The 19,207-nt window shown below is 36.2% G+C and overlaps 1 protein-coding gene across 1 annotated transcript in view; it reads right to left on the bottom strand.

Annotated features, from left to right (window-relative positions):
- The window catches only part of si:dkey-12j5.1 (uncharacterized), an 84,346-nt gene extending 65,164 nt beyond the window's left edge, over nt 1-19,182 (bottom strand). The window contains exons 1-5 of the mRNA XM_017453232.3: nt 18,997-19,182; nt 17,181-17,290; nt 14,411-14,557; nt 11,981-12,130; nt 5,256-5,362 (exon numbers count right to left, since the gene is read on the bottom strand). Of these exons, the coding sequence (XP_017308721.1) occupies nt 5,256-5,362; nt 11,981-12,130; nt 14,411-14,557; nt 17,181-17,290; nt 18,997-19,057 (575 nt within the window). The 5' untranslated portion in view covers nt 19,058-19,182. The remainder of the gene's footprint in view (nt 1-5,255; nt 5,363-11,980; nt 12,131-14,410; nt 14,558-17,180; nt 17,291-18,996) is intronic.
- Between the last annotated feature and the right edge of the window lie 25 nt (nt 19,183-19,207).

Raw genomic sequence — 19,207 nt, 5'->3', positions numbered from 1 at the left:
CCTGAACCCCATAAAGAATCTATGAGAAACACCAGAACCAACAATACAGATGAGCTGAAGGCCGCTATCAAAGCAACCTGGGCTTCCAGAACACCTCAGCATGCCACAAGCTGATTGCCTCCATGCCACGCCACACTGATGCAGTAATTCGTGCAAAAGGATTAAAGACCTGACCAAGTACTGAGTGCATAAATTGACATTTTTCAGGAGGTCGACATTTCTGTATTATTAAGTCTTTATTCTAATGTTTTGCAATACTGGATTTTTGATTGCCATGAGCTGTAAGCCGTAATCATCAAGATTAAAACAAAAAAAGGCTTGAAATATTTCACTTTATGTGTAATTAATCTACAATATATGAAAGTTCCACTTTTTTAATTAAATTACAGAAAAAAAGATATTTTTCCACAATATTCTTTTTTGAGATATACTCGTGTGTGTGTGTGTGTGTGTGTGTATATATATATATATATATATATATATATATATTATATATATATATATAATATATATATATATATATATATAAAATATATATATATATATATATATATATATATATATATTATATATATATATATATAAAATATATATATATATATATATATATATATATATATATATATATATATATATACACACACACACACACACACACACACACACACACACACACACATATACAGCATCTCACAAAAGTGAGTACACCCCTCACATTTTTGTAAATATTTGATTATATCTTTTCATGTGACAACACTGAAGAAATGACACTTTGCTACAATGTAAAGTAGAGAGTGTACAGCTTGTGTAACTGTAAATTTGCTGTCCCCTCAAAATAACTCAAAACACAGCCATTAATGTCTAAACCGCTGGCAACAAAAGGGACTACACCCCTAAGTGAAAATGTCCAAATTGGGCCCAAAGTGTCAATATTTTGTGTGGCCACCATTATTTTCCAGCATTGCCTTAACCCTCTTCGGCATGGAGTTCACCTGAGCTTCATAGGTTGCCACTGCAGTCCTCTTCCTCCATGACGACATCACGAAGCTGGTGGATGTTAGAGACCTTGTGCTCCTTCAACTTCCGTTTGAGGATGCCCCACAGACTGCTTCAGTATGTCATAGAACTTCTTGGTATTCATGGTTCCCTCAATGAACTGTAGCTCCCCAGTGCTGGCAGCACTCATGCTGCCCCAGACCATGACACTCCCACCACCATGCTTGACTGTAGGCAAGACACACTTGTCTTTGTACTCCTCACCTGGTTGCCACCACACACGCTTGACACCATCTGAACCAAATAAGTTTATCTTGGTCTCATCAGAAACCAGGATATGGTTCCAGTAATCCATGTCCTTAGTCTGCTTGTCTTCAGCAAGCTGTTTGCGGGCTTTCTTGTGCATCATCTTTAGAAGAGGCTTCCTTCTGGGACGACAGCAATGCAGACCAATTTGATGCCGAGTGCGGCATATGGTCTGAGCACTGACAGGCTGACTCCCCCCCCCCCTTCAACCTCTGCAGCAATGCTGGCAGCAGTCATACGTCTATTTCCCAAAGACAACCTCTGGATATGACGCTGAGCACATGCACTCAACTTCTTTGGTCGACCATGGCGAGGCCTGTTCTGAGTGGAACCTGTCCTGTTAAACCGCTGTATCGTCTTCGCCACCATGCTGCAGCTCAGTGTCAGGGTCTTGGCAACCTTTTTATAGCCTAGGCCATCTTTATGTAGAGCAACAATTCTTTTTTTCAGATCCTCAGGGAGTTCTTTGCCATAAGGTGCCATGTTCCATGTTCCAGTAATGTCACTTCCAGTGACCAGTATGAGGGAGAGTGAGAGCAATGACACCAAATTTAACACACCTGCTCCCCATTCACATCTGAGACCTTGTAACACTAACAAGTCAAATGACACCAGGGAGGGAAAATGGCTAATTGGACCCAATTTGGACATTTTCACTTAGGGGTGTACTCGCATTTGTTGCCAGCGGTTTAGACATTAATGGCTGTGTGTTGAGTTATTTTGAGGGGACAGCAAATTTACACTGTTACACAAGCTGTACACTCTCTACTTTACATTGTAGCAAAGTGTCATTTCTTCAGTGTTGTCACATGAAAAGATATAATCAAATATTTACAAAAATGTGAGGGGTGTACTCACTTTTGTGAGATACTGTATGTGTAAATAAATAAATATATATATATATATATATACACACACACACACACACACACACACATTATTTAGTAGCATGCAGCAGCATCACCACACAATGATACATTTTGAAGTCAGTTGGGGCTTATATTAGTGAGTCTCCCATCCATACATCCATTTTCCATACACAGGGTTGCAGGCGAGCCTAGAGACTATCTCAGGGAACTCGGGGCACAAGGTGGGGGACACCCTGGGCAAGGTGCCAACCCATCAGGTGGCACAATCATACACTTATTTACACACCCATTCAAACACGTCAGACAATACAGAAACAGGGCGAAGGCAGGATTCGAACCCCAAACCCTGGAGGTGCGAGGCAAACATGCTAACCATAATAGAGTCTCCTTTCATGTAAATTTACACAAGCTCTCATAGGATAAAAACATTGTTTTCCAAACTAACAGGATTTACCATGAATATTTAACATGAATACCAAATGTCTTGTGTAAATACTCCTGTGAACAATTTCAGAATAAATTTATTCGTATCCAGCTTGATAAATGAGCCCATTGTTTCCCGGGGTTCTTTTGGTTACTAACAATATGTTTTCTAGAAAATACCTGTTTCTCATGCATGAAGTCATTTTTCTTCAGCCTTCAAGAAGGACCATGCACATAATTTCACACTGGTGCATACAGTGGAGGAAATAAGTATTGGATGCGTTTTTTTTTTCAATAAATATATTTCCAGTGAGGCTATTCACATGAAATTTTCACCAGATATCAGTATTAACTCAAGAAATCTGGAAATATAAAGAATTCACAACATTAAAGTCCATAAATAAAGTTGTGTGTAATAAAGTGGAATGACATGGAAAAAAAAGTATTGAACATACTAATTGAAATTTATTTAATACTTAGCAGAGAAGCCTTTGTAATGACAGCTTCAAGATGCTTCCTGTATGGAGAAATTAATTGGCCGCAGTATTCAGGTGTGATTTTGGCCCATTCTTCTAAATCTATTGTCTTTAAATCTCGGTCAATTGGATTCAAGTCAGGTGATTGCCCGGGCCATTCTAACACCTTGATTTTTTTTTCTCTGAAACAAATTGTTTCCTTTGCTGTATGCTTTGGATCGTTGTCGTGCTGGAAGGTCCACCCATGTCTCATCATCATCTTGGTGGATGGCAGCAGATTCTTCTCAAGAATCTCCCGATAAAGGGCTCCATTCATCATCCTTCAATTATATGAAGTTTGCCAGTACCACGTGATGAAAAACAGCCCCACACCATGATGCTTCCACCTCCAAACTTCATGGTTGGTATAGTGTTTTTAGGTTGATGTGCAGAGCCATTTCTTGTCCAAACATGGTGTGTAGTATGACAGCCAAACAGTAAAATTTTGCTCTCATCTGACCAGGCTTCTTGTAGCAAAATTTAAACGCACTTCGACATGCCTTTTCTTTAGTAATGTGCATGCGTAGAGGACATGGCGGCAGAGTGCATTGCCTATTGCTTTCTCTGTGACGATGGCACCAAGTGTTTCTGGAGCTCATTCAGAGTATCCCTTGGCTCTTGGGCTACTCTTATGACCATTCTTTTGATTCCCTGGTCAGAAATCTTGTGAGGAGCTCCTGTGCATAGCCGATTGATGACAGAGTGATGTTGCTTCCACTTGTGGATAATGACCCCAATGGTGCTTACTGGAAAATTCAGAAGCTTCAGAAGTTCTGAAGCATGTCTGTATCCAAGTCCATCAATATGTTTTGCAACAATAAGGTTGTGAAGGTCTTGGGCGAGCTCTTTGCTTTTACCCATCATGAGATGTTTCTTGCGTGACACCTTGGTAACAAAAAGCCTTTTTATAGACCATCAATTTACTAACCCAGCTGATATTAATTTGCACAGATAGGGGGTATAATTACTTACGGATTTCAGCTGGTTCCTTGCCATACCTTGCCTTGGAGAACTGCTTTTCCTTAGCATATTCAATACTTTTCCCCTGTCATTCCACTTTATTACACATAACTTTATTTATGGACTTTAATGTTGTGAATTCTTTTTATTTCCAGGTTTCTTGAGTTAATACTGATGTTTGGTGAAAATTTCATGTGAAGAGCCTCATTGGAAATATATTTACTGAATAAAATGTTGACGCATCCAGTACTTATTTCCACCACTGCAGGTCTTAATGTTAACGTATGATTAATGTATGTTAAGTATTTTTGACTTTATACAACATTTTATCAATTAAACTATGCAAAAACTGTTGTATTTGCACAGTAAATCATGTTTTTTTTTAATAATCCCCAAAATTAACAATACTTCAATGAGCTACTGTATTATTTTCTAATTTGACAAAAGGGGACAGCATACAAGGGAAAACACCTGATACCCACTTTTTAAAAAATAAAAGTGGATTGATATTTTTTTTTTCATTGATATTACTGGGGCTGTTTTGTGGCTACTAGTTCAGAAGATTTTGAGATTGAGATTGATACCCTCATGGATTCTGCTAAATACCAGAATATTTCAGACCAAAACCTGTTTATAGTACCAGGGTATTTCTGACCAAATCCTGGTTGAGAGGAAGTTCATACTTGGTTATAAATGGAATGGACCAAGTTCTTTCTACAAGTGTCTCCTATGTTGTTAGACATTAAAGGAAAAGACTCGGTGCTGTTATTCTCTCAAGGACAAGGGTTCTAATAATTGAGAAAATAGCATTGTGTGTTTTGTGTTGAAATATTGTTTGGGGGGAAAAAATATTTACATAAAACCATATAATGTCCCTGGATGTCCTAGGTAAAAAAAAAATATATATATATATATATATATATATATATATATATATATATATATATATATATATATATATATATATATATATATATAAAATCACCAAAATACAAAATACAAAGTACATTTACTGTATTGTTTACTTGTCACTATTTAAATACCTATACATAATTCTGGAGTGCACTAAACACAGGAATGTCAGAACCAAGGACCATGTATTTGAGCATGTGAGAGGAGATGGCAGGGAGGGGTGGCTATGATTATGAGACAAGGACTTGTAAAAAAAGAAAAAAAATAGAATTACCAAAGGTCAGTGAAGAAGATCTCAGCAATGGAACAGAAGGCCACAGACACGTCCTTTGCAGTAACAGGAGACTCTGATGGTAAAGCAGCAGCTCCCATACTGCTAACCTGTCAACACACACACACACACACACACAAACATCAATGTCAATTTATTCCTAAAAAAATAATTGTATGTGTAATTGCACGCAATTTGCATCTAATAAGATATGCAACATCCTGCAATATTCAACGCACAAAAAAAATCATCCTTATCCCAGAGTGTGCTAGGCAACGTAGTTACAGCTAAACATGCAGTCATTAGTCATGTGCTTTAACTTTAGACATTTAATTAAAATCTAACACCAGAACATGCCAACTCTATAGTAATGTCACCGACCCTCATCTGGAAATGCTCCTGTAGAGCAGTTCATAATCAAAGACTTCCAAAAGAACCGATTGGTGATTAAGATCAGTCAGGTGGCAGGTCCTTTCCTTTTTATTTTTAAATAATACTGGGAGGCAGATCTTGTCTGTTCCACATGAGGGGAAAAAAAGCCATTTCAAGACTTTGTCAGCTTTCTTTATATATTATATATTATATATATATATAAACACACACATACATACACACACACACACACACACACACACACAGGTTTCCGTGATCTTGCTATTTGTTCTCAGGAAATATGTTCTAATGTGATATGCATTAGGGAGGCTGCATGAATGTGCAGGAAATAAAGGGAATATCCGTAAACAGATTTAAAACCTTAGTTTACTGAGTTTGACAAATTTATTACTTTGACAAGAAAATATCCATAATGTCTCCAAAACATTTCTTGAATTTTTATACTTTTCCAGATGTGGAAATGAGTACCTTGTAATTCTATCATTTTTCAGACTTAGGGTTTGGTTTAGATTAAATGAAATTTAGAACTTCTTCTGTTGTTAAAAAAATAAATATAATAATAATAATAATAATAATAATAATAATAATAATAATAATAATAATAACAATAATAATAATAAATTAATTAAATGTAATCAAAAACAAACTAATTTTAACAATAAATCAAATAAAATAACATTAAAATATAAACATTTACACATTTATTTGGAAGATTGATCACTGTATCTAAAATTATACTTAAGCAGTTAAGGATGGAGAGCCTTGCTTGAGAGCCCATGGCTCTATTAGACTCTGAGGCAGTCATGAGATTTAACCTCACAACCCTCTGCTCTTAATCAATTAATCTAATCCTAGTCTGTGATGAAACTCTCTTACCCCATTACATTACCTCATTAGATGTTAGTAATAGCTTAGTAACATCTTATTGGCTCATTAGCTGACACTTTGCCATCGCCATTATTAGATTATTCTATTTACTCTATTACTGTTTGTAGAAATGCACCTCCAGTTTTGTATTATTACTTCAGAATATGCACAGCTTGGAAACACTGTACACCCTGCAAATTTAAATAAATAAATCAATAAATAAATAATGCAAGCTATCTTGATTGAATTGAACTGAAATTGATCCCAGGGTCTGCTGGCTTACAGCAATAAGGACCTGTATTAGTATTTCGTGTGTTAATGTTGCAACACCACCAAGTGCTGAAACACTGAACTGCATCCTTATGTACAAAAACACAAAACAGAGGTCTTTAATCCATATACTGGCTCACTAGTGTGTAGCAAGATATTTAATCCAACTGAAAGTCACTGCACTTGAATATGAATACGGAATTTTTTTCTGCACTCTTCCTGTGTATGGGGGTATGTGTGACTAGTGTTTGACTGAGTCACTAAAAAAATTATATTTGTCTCTCTTTTGTTCCTGCTACAACTATCTCTGCTTTGCGTTTGCTCAGCTGCTGGAAACTTCTCTCTGCACCATTTCCTTCACTGCCACAACTTTCTGCTTGGATTCGCTTTCACTCGTGAGTCATTTTGTATAAAACTCATCTTGGCATTCTTCATGAAAATTAGCACAATTACATATAATGTGAATAAATGCAATAACTGGCATATATGATGATGCTGTATAGTTTTATTTTAAACACATTTTTTTCCCCATAGATGCATCAAACCTTACATATATTATTAAGGCCCTGATTGGACTTTAGGTAAGGACTGCATATAGTGCGTAATTTATTCAAAACCAAAGCAATTTCCTAATAATTATATTGTTTATTTATTAACTAATGATGTCATACTGTTTATTCAATTATAGTTATGTCTATGGTTGTGGAACATCCAAAAAAACACGTTATATATGTTCCTGATATTACTTGCGTTACAACAGCTCAGCCTGTCATTCCCTCACCAGCCTCTCTTTTTTCACTCTTAAATTAATAAGACAAAGAACCCAGCTTGTCATGTTACTGAGAAATTCCTATTTTCATAAAACCATAAATCTTAAAGTTACAGCTTTACCTCTGACTGGTACAAAGTGCTGGGACAATGTGTTTATACTGTATGAGCATCCACCATACAAGAGCTTGTGTAAGTTGTTACTACAGAAACAATAATGTATTAGAATGAGAGCAGTAATATAAACCTTGCAGCCAGAACTACTTTCAGAGTTTCGGTTACAGAAAATTAACCAACACCTTCAGAATCCAATCAAAAATGAGCATGGTGGTATACAGTATCCGTATTTTCTGTATGTTAGAAAGCATTTTAATTCTATTACCTCTTAGAGTTAAAACAGATACCTCTGTATTGAAACTGTGTGTTTTGAAATCTCTTTAGCAGGCAGCAGTAGGGTTTCTGGAGATTGACAGGAATTTTAAAAGAACCATCGATGCATGTACAGTGTCCTCCACTAATATTGGCACCTTTGGTAAATATGAGCAAAGAAGACTGTGAAAAATTGTCTTTATTGTTTAACCTTTTGATCTTTTGATAAAAACATTCACAAAAATAATCTGTTCTCAATATTAGTGGAGGGCACTATATGTACAGTATCTCACAAAAGTGAGTACACCCCTCACATTTTTGTAAATATTTGATTATATCTTTTCATGTGACAACACTGAAGGAATGACACTTTGCTACAATGTTAAGTAGTGAGTGTACAGCTTGTGTAACAGTGTAAATTTGCCGTCCCCTCAAAATAACTCAACACACAGCCGTTAATGTCTAAACCGCTGGCAACAAAAGTGAGTACACCCCTAAGTGAAAATGTCCAAATTGGGCCCAAAGTGTCAATATTTTGTGTGGCCGCCATTATTTTCCAGCACTGCCTTAACCCTCTTGGGCATGGAGTTCACCACAGCTGTCCTATATATACGTATATGGACATATTGTTGAGTAAAATAATTCTGAAAAAATTCTCATGATTTCACACGGCAAACCAAGCTAAAAATTCCCACCACATTTACAAACATTTCTACCCATAACACTGATTCTCTTTGTACCTGTATGCGTAGGTCGATAAATTCCAATTAGCCATAAATGACGATCCCGTTCACAAAACAACTGACTTTTGACTATTTAGTGATGCCCACAAAACTGCATAAAAGGCAAATCTCACAGAGAGCTGAAAAAAAAGCAGCAACAACAAAAAGCAGCAACAACAAAAAGCATAGTGTGCACAAAATTTTCCAGTAATGCCACTCAGCCATTGCAGCTTTTCAGTTACCGTAGACACACACTAAAAATGCTTTTACATGGTGCCATTTCTTTTGTCCTAATTGAATAGCCAATATTATTTGTCTTAATTTATGGATTTGTTTGGGACTGCTTTCCTCCAAGTCATTAAAATTAAATTTGTGTGCATGATTGAAATAAATGCATTTAAAAATGAAATTCTTTCTGCACTTGATTTATGAATAGCACATTTCTTGTGTAAATACGCCTGCAAACTATTCACTATGGCAGTTTAACCATTATAAACAAATACATGTACTGAGTCCACAGCATATGTATATAGTGTCTCAAAACTGTGCATTTCATAGTACCTCCCCCATCCACCCCAATATCTATCTTGCATATCTTGTATATCTTGTTTATTTATCTTGTTTATTTATCTGTGTATTTATCTGTTTATTCTTCTTGTTTATTGAATGTACATGTTTGCACGGAACAAAAAGGAGTGGCTCTTAATTTCATTGTACATATGTATAGTGACAATAAAAGGCATTCATTCATTCATTCAGTTTAACACACATTACAAAACATGATTAGAAATCAGAGAAATTTACTATAATTTACTAGATTTACTAAAATGATTTAGATATTCTTTTGCACAAAAATAAATCACAAAGTAGAAATTCAGTATGTGTGCAAAAATCAGATACTGTTATATAGTTGTTTGTTTGTTTTTTACTGTTCTGCTTAAAACATGTAAATATAATATTAATCCAGAGGACAGTTGAAAAGGTACAGGCAAGTGTTGCTTCCAGGTTTTGTGCAGTCACTATAGCATCCCTCCTATTAGGCTGACAGCACTTACCTAATGCAATTTCTACATTAGTTCATGCAATGCAAAGCAAGAGCTACACAAACCATGTTAGAACTAGTTGGGCCCAATATTGTGCAATCTACTGTATATATCATAAACAGGGCTGGTGAGAGAGCAATTAGCACAAAAGCAACAGCAATAGAGCTGAAGAACATGATACATGTATCATGTCCATTTACCTACAACCACAATTCTGAAAAAAATTTGAACAGTATGGAAAATGTTAATAAAAACAAAGAGGAGTGATTTGTAAATGTACAGTACTTCGACTTGTATTTAAACAAAAACCATATCAAGACATGGTATTTGATGTTTTAGCTAATCAACTGCATAGTTTTTTGAAGATAAACATTTATTTTGAAATTGACACATGCAACACGTTCCAAAAAACTTGGGACAGGGGCAATTTAGGACGAATAGCGATGTGAAAAGTTGAAATAAGAAGGTGATGTGAAACAGGTGAGGCAATCGTCTAATCATAGTATATAAGGAGCCTCCAAAAAAGGCCTAGTCCTTCAAGAGCAAGGATGGGTCGAGGCTCGGCAATCTGCCAACAGATGCGACAGGCATTTCACCTTCTACAGTGCACAATATAATTGAAAGATTGAAGGAATCCAGTCTAATCTCTGACATGAGCTCAGGAATTCTTTGGTAAACCTTTTATCAGTCAACACCATTCGCCGCTGCATCCGCAGATGCAAGTTACGGCTTTACTACGCAAAGAAGAAGCTATACATCAGCACTGTCCAGAAGCGCCGCTGACTTCTCTGGGCTCGGTCTCATCTAAGATGGACAGTAGCACAGTGGAATCATGTTTTTTGGTACAACGAGTCAACATTTCAAATAGTTTTTGGACAAAACTGCCATCATGTTCTCTGTGCCAAAGAGGACAAGGACCATCCAAGCTGTTATAAGCCTCAGGTCCAAAAGCCAGCATCTGTTATGGTATGGGGGTGTGTCAGTGGTCATGGCTTGGGTAACTTCTGTGAGGGCACCGTTAATGCAGAAAGATATGCACACACTTTGGAGCAACATATGCAGACCGACTTGGGGCTACAACATTAACCATTCTAACACACACACACTTGCAAAAAGTGCAATGTGGTGTGCCACTAGGCTGTATTTTGAGCCCCCTTTTTTTACTTCCTTTAAATCCAGCCCTTTGGACATGCACAAACATCTAACATAATGTTGGATTTCACTTCTGAACTGGTGATACACAATTATATTTGTCAGTCCAGCCAAATTCAGTAGCACACCAAATGGAAGACTGTGTAAACAACATAAAGGCTTAGATGAATAGAAATATCATTCTCTTAAATTTGATAAAACTGGAATACTGATGTTTGCTCACAGCAAGACTGATTTTTTTCCTGGAGCTTGACAGTTATTCTGTGAAACCAAAAGCTACTGTAAACCACCTGCGTGTATGTCTAGTTACTGGTTTATGTTTTAATTTGCATGGAACTTTCTAAGAAACATAACCAAATGCTTCAGCTAGTTCAGAACACAGCAGCTGTCCTCACCAGGAAGTCAGTACACCAGTGCGGGGCTGAGGTCGAGCATCGACTGTGGACGGAGAGGAGGTGGGCCGAACCGGCAGGTAACGCATGATGATTCTCACCTGAGTCAGTTTACAGCCAATCTACATATTTGTGCTGTCTGTTTGTGCTTTCTGTGACTCCAGTGACCCATGAGTGAGAGAGACAGAGAGTGCAAAACCACTTGGTAGAGCTTGTGAGACACACACACGCCAATAAGCGCTGAAAATCGCGGTCTTTATATACGTGATCCCAGAGCTCAGTTAGGATTCCACCTGTCGCTCAAGTCTACCTCCACACCCCCACACACCAGGGTTCTACAAGTACATTTCCCCAGTTTTATTAAATCTACCCTAGCTGCTTATTGAGTTCCGTGTTGACTATAATGTCCTGTTTATGAAGTTTAAATCCTAAAATGGTTTATCACTGTGTACCTTGCTGATCTCCTGATGCAGTATATTCCACCAGCCATACACTGCACACACACTCTGCAATACGTTCCCAGAGAACATTAGGCAACATGTTTAGTCATATTTTTCAGTTTACTCTTAAAGACGAGTGTGTTTAGATGGTAAAATAGGGCATCTCCGTTATCTTAATATTACAATTGTAATTCCCTATTGTGCACTAACAATATATTATTTATTCAGGTAATGATTAAAGTAATGCAAAGTAATGGAATGTTCAATAAACAAAGTCTGATTTTATCACACAAAAGTCACTTTGATACATACCTCTTGGACTTTCTTGTCTATGGCTTTGAGCATGACTTCAATGCCTTTGCTGAAGTATTGCACGGCTTCGGCACCTGTGTAAATCTGACCCAGATACATATACTTGCTGTGGCCTTCCTCTGGACTCAGGTCCACTGCTTTCAGAAATATGTACACTGCTGTTAAGGGCCAAATAATCACACACACCCCAACAATGTTTAACTGTGTTCAGTGTCAGACAAAACTTTTTAATTAAGTGATAAGAAGTCATGCATGGAGTTGGTTATATTATATACAGAGATATCAAACACAAGACCTCAGAATATTATATTTACCTCATGTTCCTTTCAGGCAGTGCAATTTTATAGCATCTGCACTTTATAGCATCTGCACTCTCAAGATCTCACTCCCATTCTGAACGCTACTCACTGCTTTACTGTTTAGATAATGGGCATTTTCATAGCATTCATTGCATTCATAGTAGTGCTGCATAATATAAATTAATCCTGCCATACAAAAATGCTTTGGTCAAAGGAGCTGTCACTCCCAAGCCTGACACAGCTCAAGTGCATTGTGCATCAAGTGCATCGGTTTAATATATTGCAAGGCTTATAAGCATATCACAATAGCAATGTCTATTTGCAGAGTTGCATTGTATGATTGTATGAGGCTATTTTTGTTCACATCATTCAGCTGTAATATAAGTTCATTAGATCTATCTATTTATCTAGCATAAGTCCACTCAATCTTCACTATAAGAGCTATTCAAATATCAACATACCAGTTAGGGTTTATTATACCAGAGCGCTGCTGAATTCTACATTCAGATTGGTCAGAAGTTGCACCACAGTTCTGACCACAAATCACAGGTTTAAATGGTAAATGGTCTGCACTTATATAGCGCCTTTTAACATTAGCAGTTCTACAAAGTGCTTTACACACCAATGGCGCTAGCCTGCCATCAGGAGCAACTTGAGGTTCAGTGTCTTGCCCAAAGACACTTTGGCTTGTGGAGGCACGTGGACCGGGGATCGAACCTCCAACCCTACCATTAGTGGATAAACCGCTCTACCACCTGATTTCATTACTGTTTTCATAGTAAAAACTTACACAGAGACTTATATGGTGTACTTATATTGTTGATATGGTGACATTTTCTGCAAGATGGTTATTTGGCATTTGTGGAGTCTCCAGTGTCAATGTTTTGTAAATAGAGGTATAGCTAGGCCTGTCACGATAACTACTATAATTGGATGATATATTGTCCAAGAAATAACTGTGATAAACAATATTACAGTCATTTTAAGACCATTTTCAACCACTGATATAATGATAATATAATAGCATCATAATGCAGGTACACCCTTTCAAAGAGCTTTTAATTTTTAATAATATTCAGACATTGCAATACAATATTGTGAATTCTTAATGCCTTAATTGTCCGTGTTTCAAGCGTTGTTATGGAAAGAGCATATTCACAGCGTGACTAGGACTGGATTATTTGAAACACTACAACTATTCTTTCTAGATTTTTCTTCTTCATGAAACGTTAGTGTATAGTTAATATCTTGCGTGTCATTTTTTCAACAGTATATTTTAATTAAAATCGGGGCTAGTGCTTGATACACACCTTAAATTTGAATGTACACAGTTTTTTGCATTTGAATATGCATTTTCATCTTAAATTCGATAGATTTTTAATTTGACAGCGTTAGAGCAAACGAGAGGACAGAGGCAGCACGAATGGCTAAAATGTTGCTGACATTCATTCTTATATAAAATAAACACACATGTAAACACAATGGGCAATATCGAGGTCAGTAAAAATGATTGAGGTCATGTCCATATACCGTACAATAAGTCGATAACGTAATTATTGTAACGGGCCTAGGTATAGCTGTAAGTTGAAGTTTTCCGATGCAGGAAAGCCTTCAGATCAGAGTACTTTCCAATATGTGGTTTAAAGAGAGATGGAAAATAGAGAGGCTTGTGAGGGAATGTCTGTTTAGAGCTGCTATGACGTAAGTGATAATAGGAACCAACTGCTAACATTAAATGCAACTATAAACAGATGAAATGTGTGACATATCATGGCACTAAGCCAATGTCACAAGCCCTGTCACGTTGTATTCCTTAGAAAATGATAGTGAATGACCTACACACATCAGAAATTATTCAGCGATTAGACATTTGATGATAATTAAGCTCCGAAAGCAAAAATGCTATGCCAAATATAACATCATTCTTCAAAACGTTATTGTGATATGACTAAACCATAATGAATTAACAGAATTACAATAATCTAAAAATGCATTTTTGGCAGAAATCAGACTGGCTTCATTCTGGGTACCACTGAACCACACACATCTCCACACAGTTAGCATCACTTAAAATGTCTTTCCATCTGGACAAAGTGTGTATGGACAATTTCCATCTCAAGCTAAAGGATATTTGTTTGGCTTTATCCATGTCCCCCAGCTCAGCACAGATATTTCCTAGCATGTCCAGAATGGTCAGGTTGGTAGGTTCAATGTCCAGGGCGCGCTGACAGAACATCTTTGCCATTGGAAAGTCAAAGTTGTCCATACATTCTTCTGTCTAACAGAGAGAGAAACAAACAGAGTTACAAACCACAAATCTGACACGTGTTAATTCCATTTAGAGAAAAACAAACCACTAAGTTGGACATGCCCTCAACGATTGCCCCCCGTAAATCGGAAGAACCGAACACCTACATGTCTGGATGCACAAAAAGCACTGAATTAAACTATAGTCCTAAATGAATAATATATATTCTGGGGAGTGTCTGTGTGTATTGGGTTCTTTTCAGTCTTATACTGGACTAACAATTGGACAAACAGTTGTGTAAAGTTTTAGTCTGAAGTTTATATTTGCAACACTCAGTTTGTGAATTTTATTATAAATAAATAAATAAACAAAAAAAATGGTACTGAAAGTTTGCCCCCCAAATCCGATTAATCAACCAATCGGAAAAAAATAATCAGCCAACTAATCGATTATGAAAATAATCGTTAGTTGCAGCCCTATGTGAAATCACTATTATTAATCATGTTGTTCAAGCTCAAGTTTATTAAACATCATTGCATGACACAATTATGATGTGTTGTGCATTCAAGCGTCACCAAGAGAAAAATGCTGAAGAGAAATGCTTGCGTATAAAATGCATCTCGAATCTAGAACAATACAAGGTGTCCCAAAAGTCTCCATACATAGGGTAAATTCACACATTGTAGCAAAAAGTCTTTCAATATACTTCATATTTAGTTTTTGTTTTTAGCTTTTTTACAAATGCCTTTGACAAAAGAAGAACATATTGAAATCATGGCTGGATCCGGAAGCTATAGCAAGGTTGCGATGGACTTAACAGGAAACATGGCAAGCACATCACACATGGCATAACTTTTTAACAAATTCAAAAATACTGCAAGTGATGCGGACCAAACGAGAAGTGGACATCCACCAACATCCACCGATAAAGACACAACCAATGTGGTGCTGGCAGACATATTCCCCTGTTTATGGAGACTTTTGGGACACCCTGTATATTCAATAGACTGCATAATAAAGTAGGCTATTCAACATAAAATACAGCTTATATTACTTGAGGTGTAAAAAACCTTTTAGCTTAATCAGGCCCACACTTGGTCCTCTGAAAAAGTAGCTTCCACTTGATCTTGAATCAGGATAGGCTACAGGGACTCAAAATTATGCTTCTCCTAAGTATGCTGTTAGGATAGCAGCTAGCCTGTTAGGTATGATGTAAGGGACAACTTCAAATTCCTGGCAAGTTACGACACTAACTGCTAGTGAGTTGTGGACTAGAACATTACAGTGGAGAATATGAGTACCACATGAAAATAAAGACACTTGGAGAAAGCAGGATTCTCAAAAAAAAAGAAGGCTAGGGCTATAGATAGCTACGTGACGTAGAGGTCGAACTATCGGTTAGCTGCAAAAATCCACACCAATAGTTTTTCCCAATTGCGTCCATTGCGTGAGCAGCTGAGAAGGGTCTGCTGTCATTATACAGTATGAGAGCGTCCTCTAGAGGCGAAATAAAAACTATCACTGACCAATTTTGTTGTGTTATTTGAAGTGTTTTTTGATTCATTTTGGATGTCTCTATTTATATTTGTCATTTGAAGTGCTCCTTTTTGCTTCAGTTTGGATACACACAACCGATCAAAAGCTTGGAGACACTTGACTGAAATGTTTCACATGATCTTAAAAACCTTTAGATCTGAATGTGCATGATTAAATGTTTGAAATCGGTGTTGTAGGCAAAAATATAATTGTGCCAACATAGTAATTTCTTTCATTAGACAACTAACATTTTATTTACAAAAATATTTTTTAAAGGGATGACGTGGAGTGAAATATTCCGAAAAGCAGCCAATAAGTGTCCAGCATAGGTGTGAACTCCTTAAATACTGTTTAAAAAGCATCTCAGGGAAATTCCTCAAGAAATCGGTTGAGAAAATGCCAAGAATACATTTCTGGAAATTCTAGGCAAAAATGGTTTCTACTTTGAAGATGCTAAAATATTTTTTTTTTTTTTTTTTTTTATCACAACATAATTCCCATAGTTCCATCTGTGTTACTCCAGAGTTTTGATGACTATTATTATTCTAAGATGGGGGTGGGATAAAAAATAAAGAATGAGCGTGTCTACATTTTTGACTGGTAGTGAATATTATTTAATTTAATATTTATTAATAATTAATATACATTTATATTTATATATTTATTCCATTTAAAAAACGTACAGTACATTTTCATGGTACAGTCAATTTATCTTTGTAATAAAGTTCAGGAATATTTTACTTTGAGTGTTATGTTTTCATTCAGAATCAGTTTTAAAAACTATTGGTTGAATAATCGGTTATCGGCAGGTACTGCCCTACTTAGTTTTCAGTATCTGTAAAATCCACTATCGGCTGACTTCTAACCTGATGTTTACAAAAAACCAGCTAACAGCATAATGGGAAATAAATATCCTTGTGCATCAGACACGCCCCCTAGAGAGTCACACCAGTGAAAGGTTAACTAGAGAGCTAATGTTTAATTATCCATATTTAATTTTGTTACATTGTAACAGATATTTTCTTTCATGATCAAATGTCTGAATGAATCACACAAGCACTGTGTATAATTAAGGTTCAATTATTGTACTTTTATAATGCTGAATGAAAATAGAAACCTTTTCCAGTAACTGATCAATGGTGTATTTTTCAGCCGTCTTCTTTTTGGCTCTTTCCTGCATCTTAGCTTTCACCCTCTCCTGTGGGGACTCTGCTGTGTTCTCTGGACCTGAAAAAAAAAATTAAATCAAGCATGACCGTTATAATAAAAAATATTTAACAAATACGAATGCTCCTCTCTCCTATAGATGATGATGATGCCAAAAGTGAACAAGCTAAAATCTAAACAGCACACGGGTAACATTTCAGTCTGTAGCCTGCTACAGCAATGTGCTCACTGCCTTCAGTTAATATCCAAACTTTGTAAAAGTGAACTAACTACCACAGAATTGAAATGAAAATTTAAATAAATTAACTAACTTTATCCGATAATATAAAGTTTTGGTAATGCAAGCCATGACGCTTATGAGTAAAATGGGCTTAACGCTCATGAAAATATTATTAGCAAACACAACTGTTTGCTAGCACTCGAGATGCAGGGTTCAATGCCTCAAATCAAAGTAGCTATCTACAGGATGTCCCAAAAGTCTCCATACATAGGGGAAATGAACACTTTTTAGCAAAATGTCTTCCAGAATCTTTCATACTTATATATATATATATATATATATATATATATATATATATATATATATATATATATATATATATATATATATATATATATATATACCCCCTCCAGATAGACTTTAAGAATGCCTTTGACAAAAGAAGAACGTATTGAAATCATTCTCATGGCTGGACCAGGAAGCTGTTGCAAGGTTGCAATGGACTTTACAGGAAACATGCAAGAACATCTAGGGCTGGGTGATATGACAAAAATATCTATATATTTAGCTAACAAACTGTCTACAAAACAGTAGCAAAATAAACAAAAATAAGTTTCACGATACATTTAATTAAAGCCTACAAAGAAGATTAAGTTTTTTTTATTACTTCAAATGAACGGCATCCATTCACTACCATTTAATTTGTAATTATTTGAAACGTTAAAAAAAATACATACACCATACCAACGATATCTCAGAAAACTGTATTGCGTAATCATATATCACAATATCAATATTATATCGATATACCGCTCAGGCCTAAGCACATCACACACAAAACTGCTGCCAAACTTATTAACAAATTCAAAAAGACTGGAAGTGTTGCAGACCAACTGAGAAGTGGACGTCCACGAACATCTGATGAAGGCATAACCGACGTGGTGCTGGCAAACATAGTCCTGTATGCATGGAGACTTTTAGGACACCATGTAGTTGAGATGCTGCAGTGCAACGCACAAGCCCAATCCTCTCATTAGACACAGTGAGTGCAGAGTGCCTCAACAATTCTCTTACACACAGTGTTTCATAAAAGCATTGTTACATGTGTAAATATAACAGATCTATAGGGTGTATTTCCCTCTTCACAATATGTAAACTTAAATGTCTTGATGTATTTTATATTGATCTGTTATGCTCAATTTTAATCTGTAAAAAAGAAAGTTACCTTCCTGTTGATTGATGGATTGATGTATTAACAGTAGAGCATTGTAATTTTTTTAAATAGCAGAGCTATCATTTCTACTAATTGCCACTATAGAAACCCTCTGCTATAGATACATATAAGTCAGTCTCAAAATAATGTCTAGTCTAAGCTCTGTGATATATTGTGAAATACAGCAATAACATGATGAATTTGTGACAGCTTTTATCCCTGATTTTTTATGGAATATCTTCTATACATTCATCAGGAAGCCATGTGGAATTCAACAACAGTCTCTATGACTACAGTTACATCAGTAACTTAGTTTAATAACTAGACAGTTACCTCTGCGGTTCTCTTTTCTTTTAGGCTTGCCTTTCCTTTTAGACTTTGCTTGTCCTCCCATCGTTGTGTTACGATGACAGCAACTCTGTGATACAAAAAAAAACCTTTTATTTGATATTATTTATAGCGCAGATGCGCACATACAGCTTCGAAATTGAAAAAGGCATGGGATTTATGCGCCCTGCCTTTTTTTCACAATCATATTGATGCA

The sequence above is a fragment of the Ictalurus punctatus genome, chromosome 23 (genome assembly GCF_001660625.3).
Source record: "Ictalurus punctatus breed USDA103 chromosome 23, Coco_2.0, whole genome shotgun sequence".
In the NCBI taxonomy this organism is placed as follows: Eukaryota; Metazoa; Chordata; class Actinopteri; order Siluriformes; family Ictaluridae; genus Ictalurus; species Ictalurus punctatus.
This window is presented reverse-complemented; position numbering and strand designations above follow the sequence as displayed.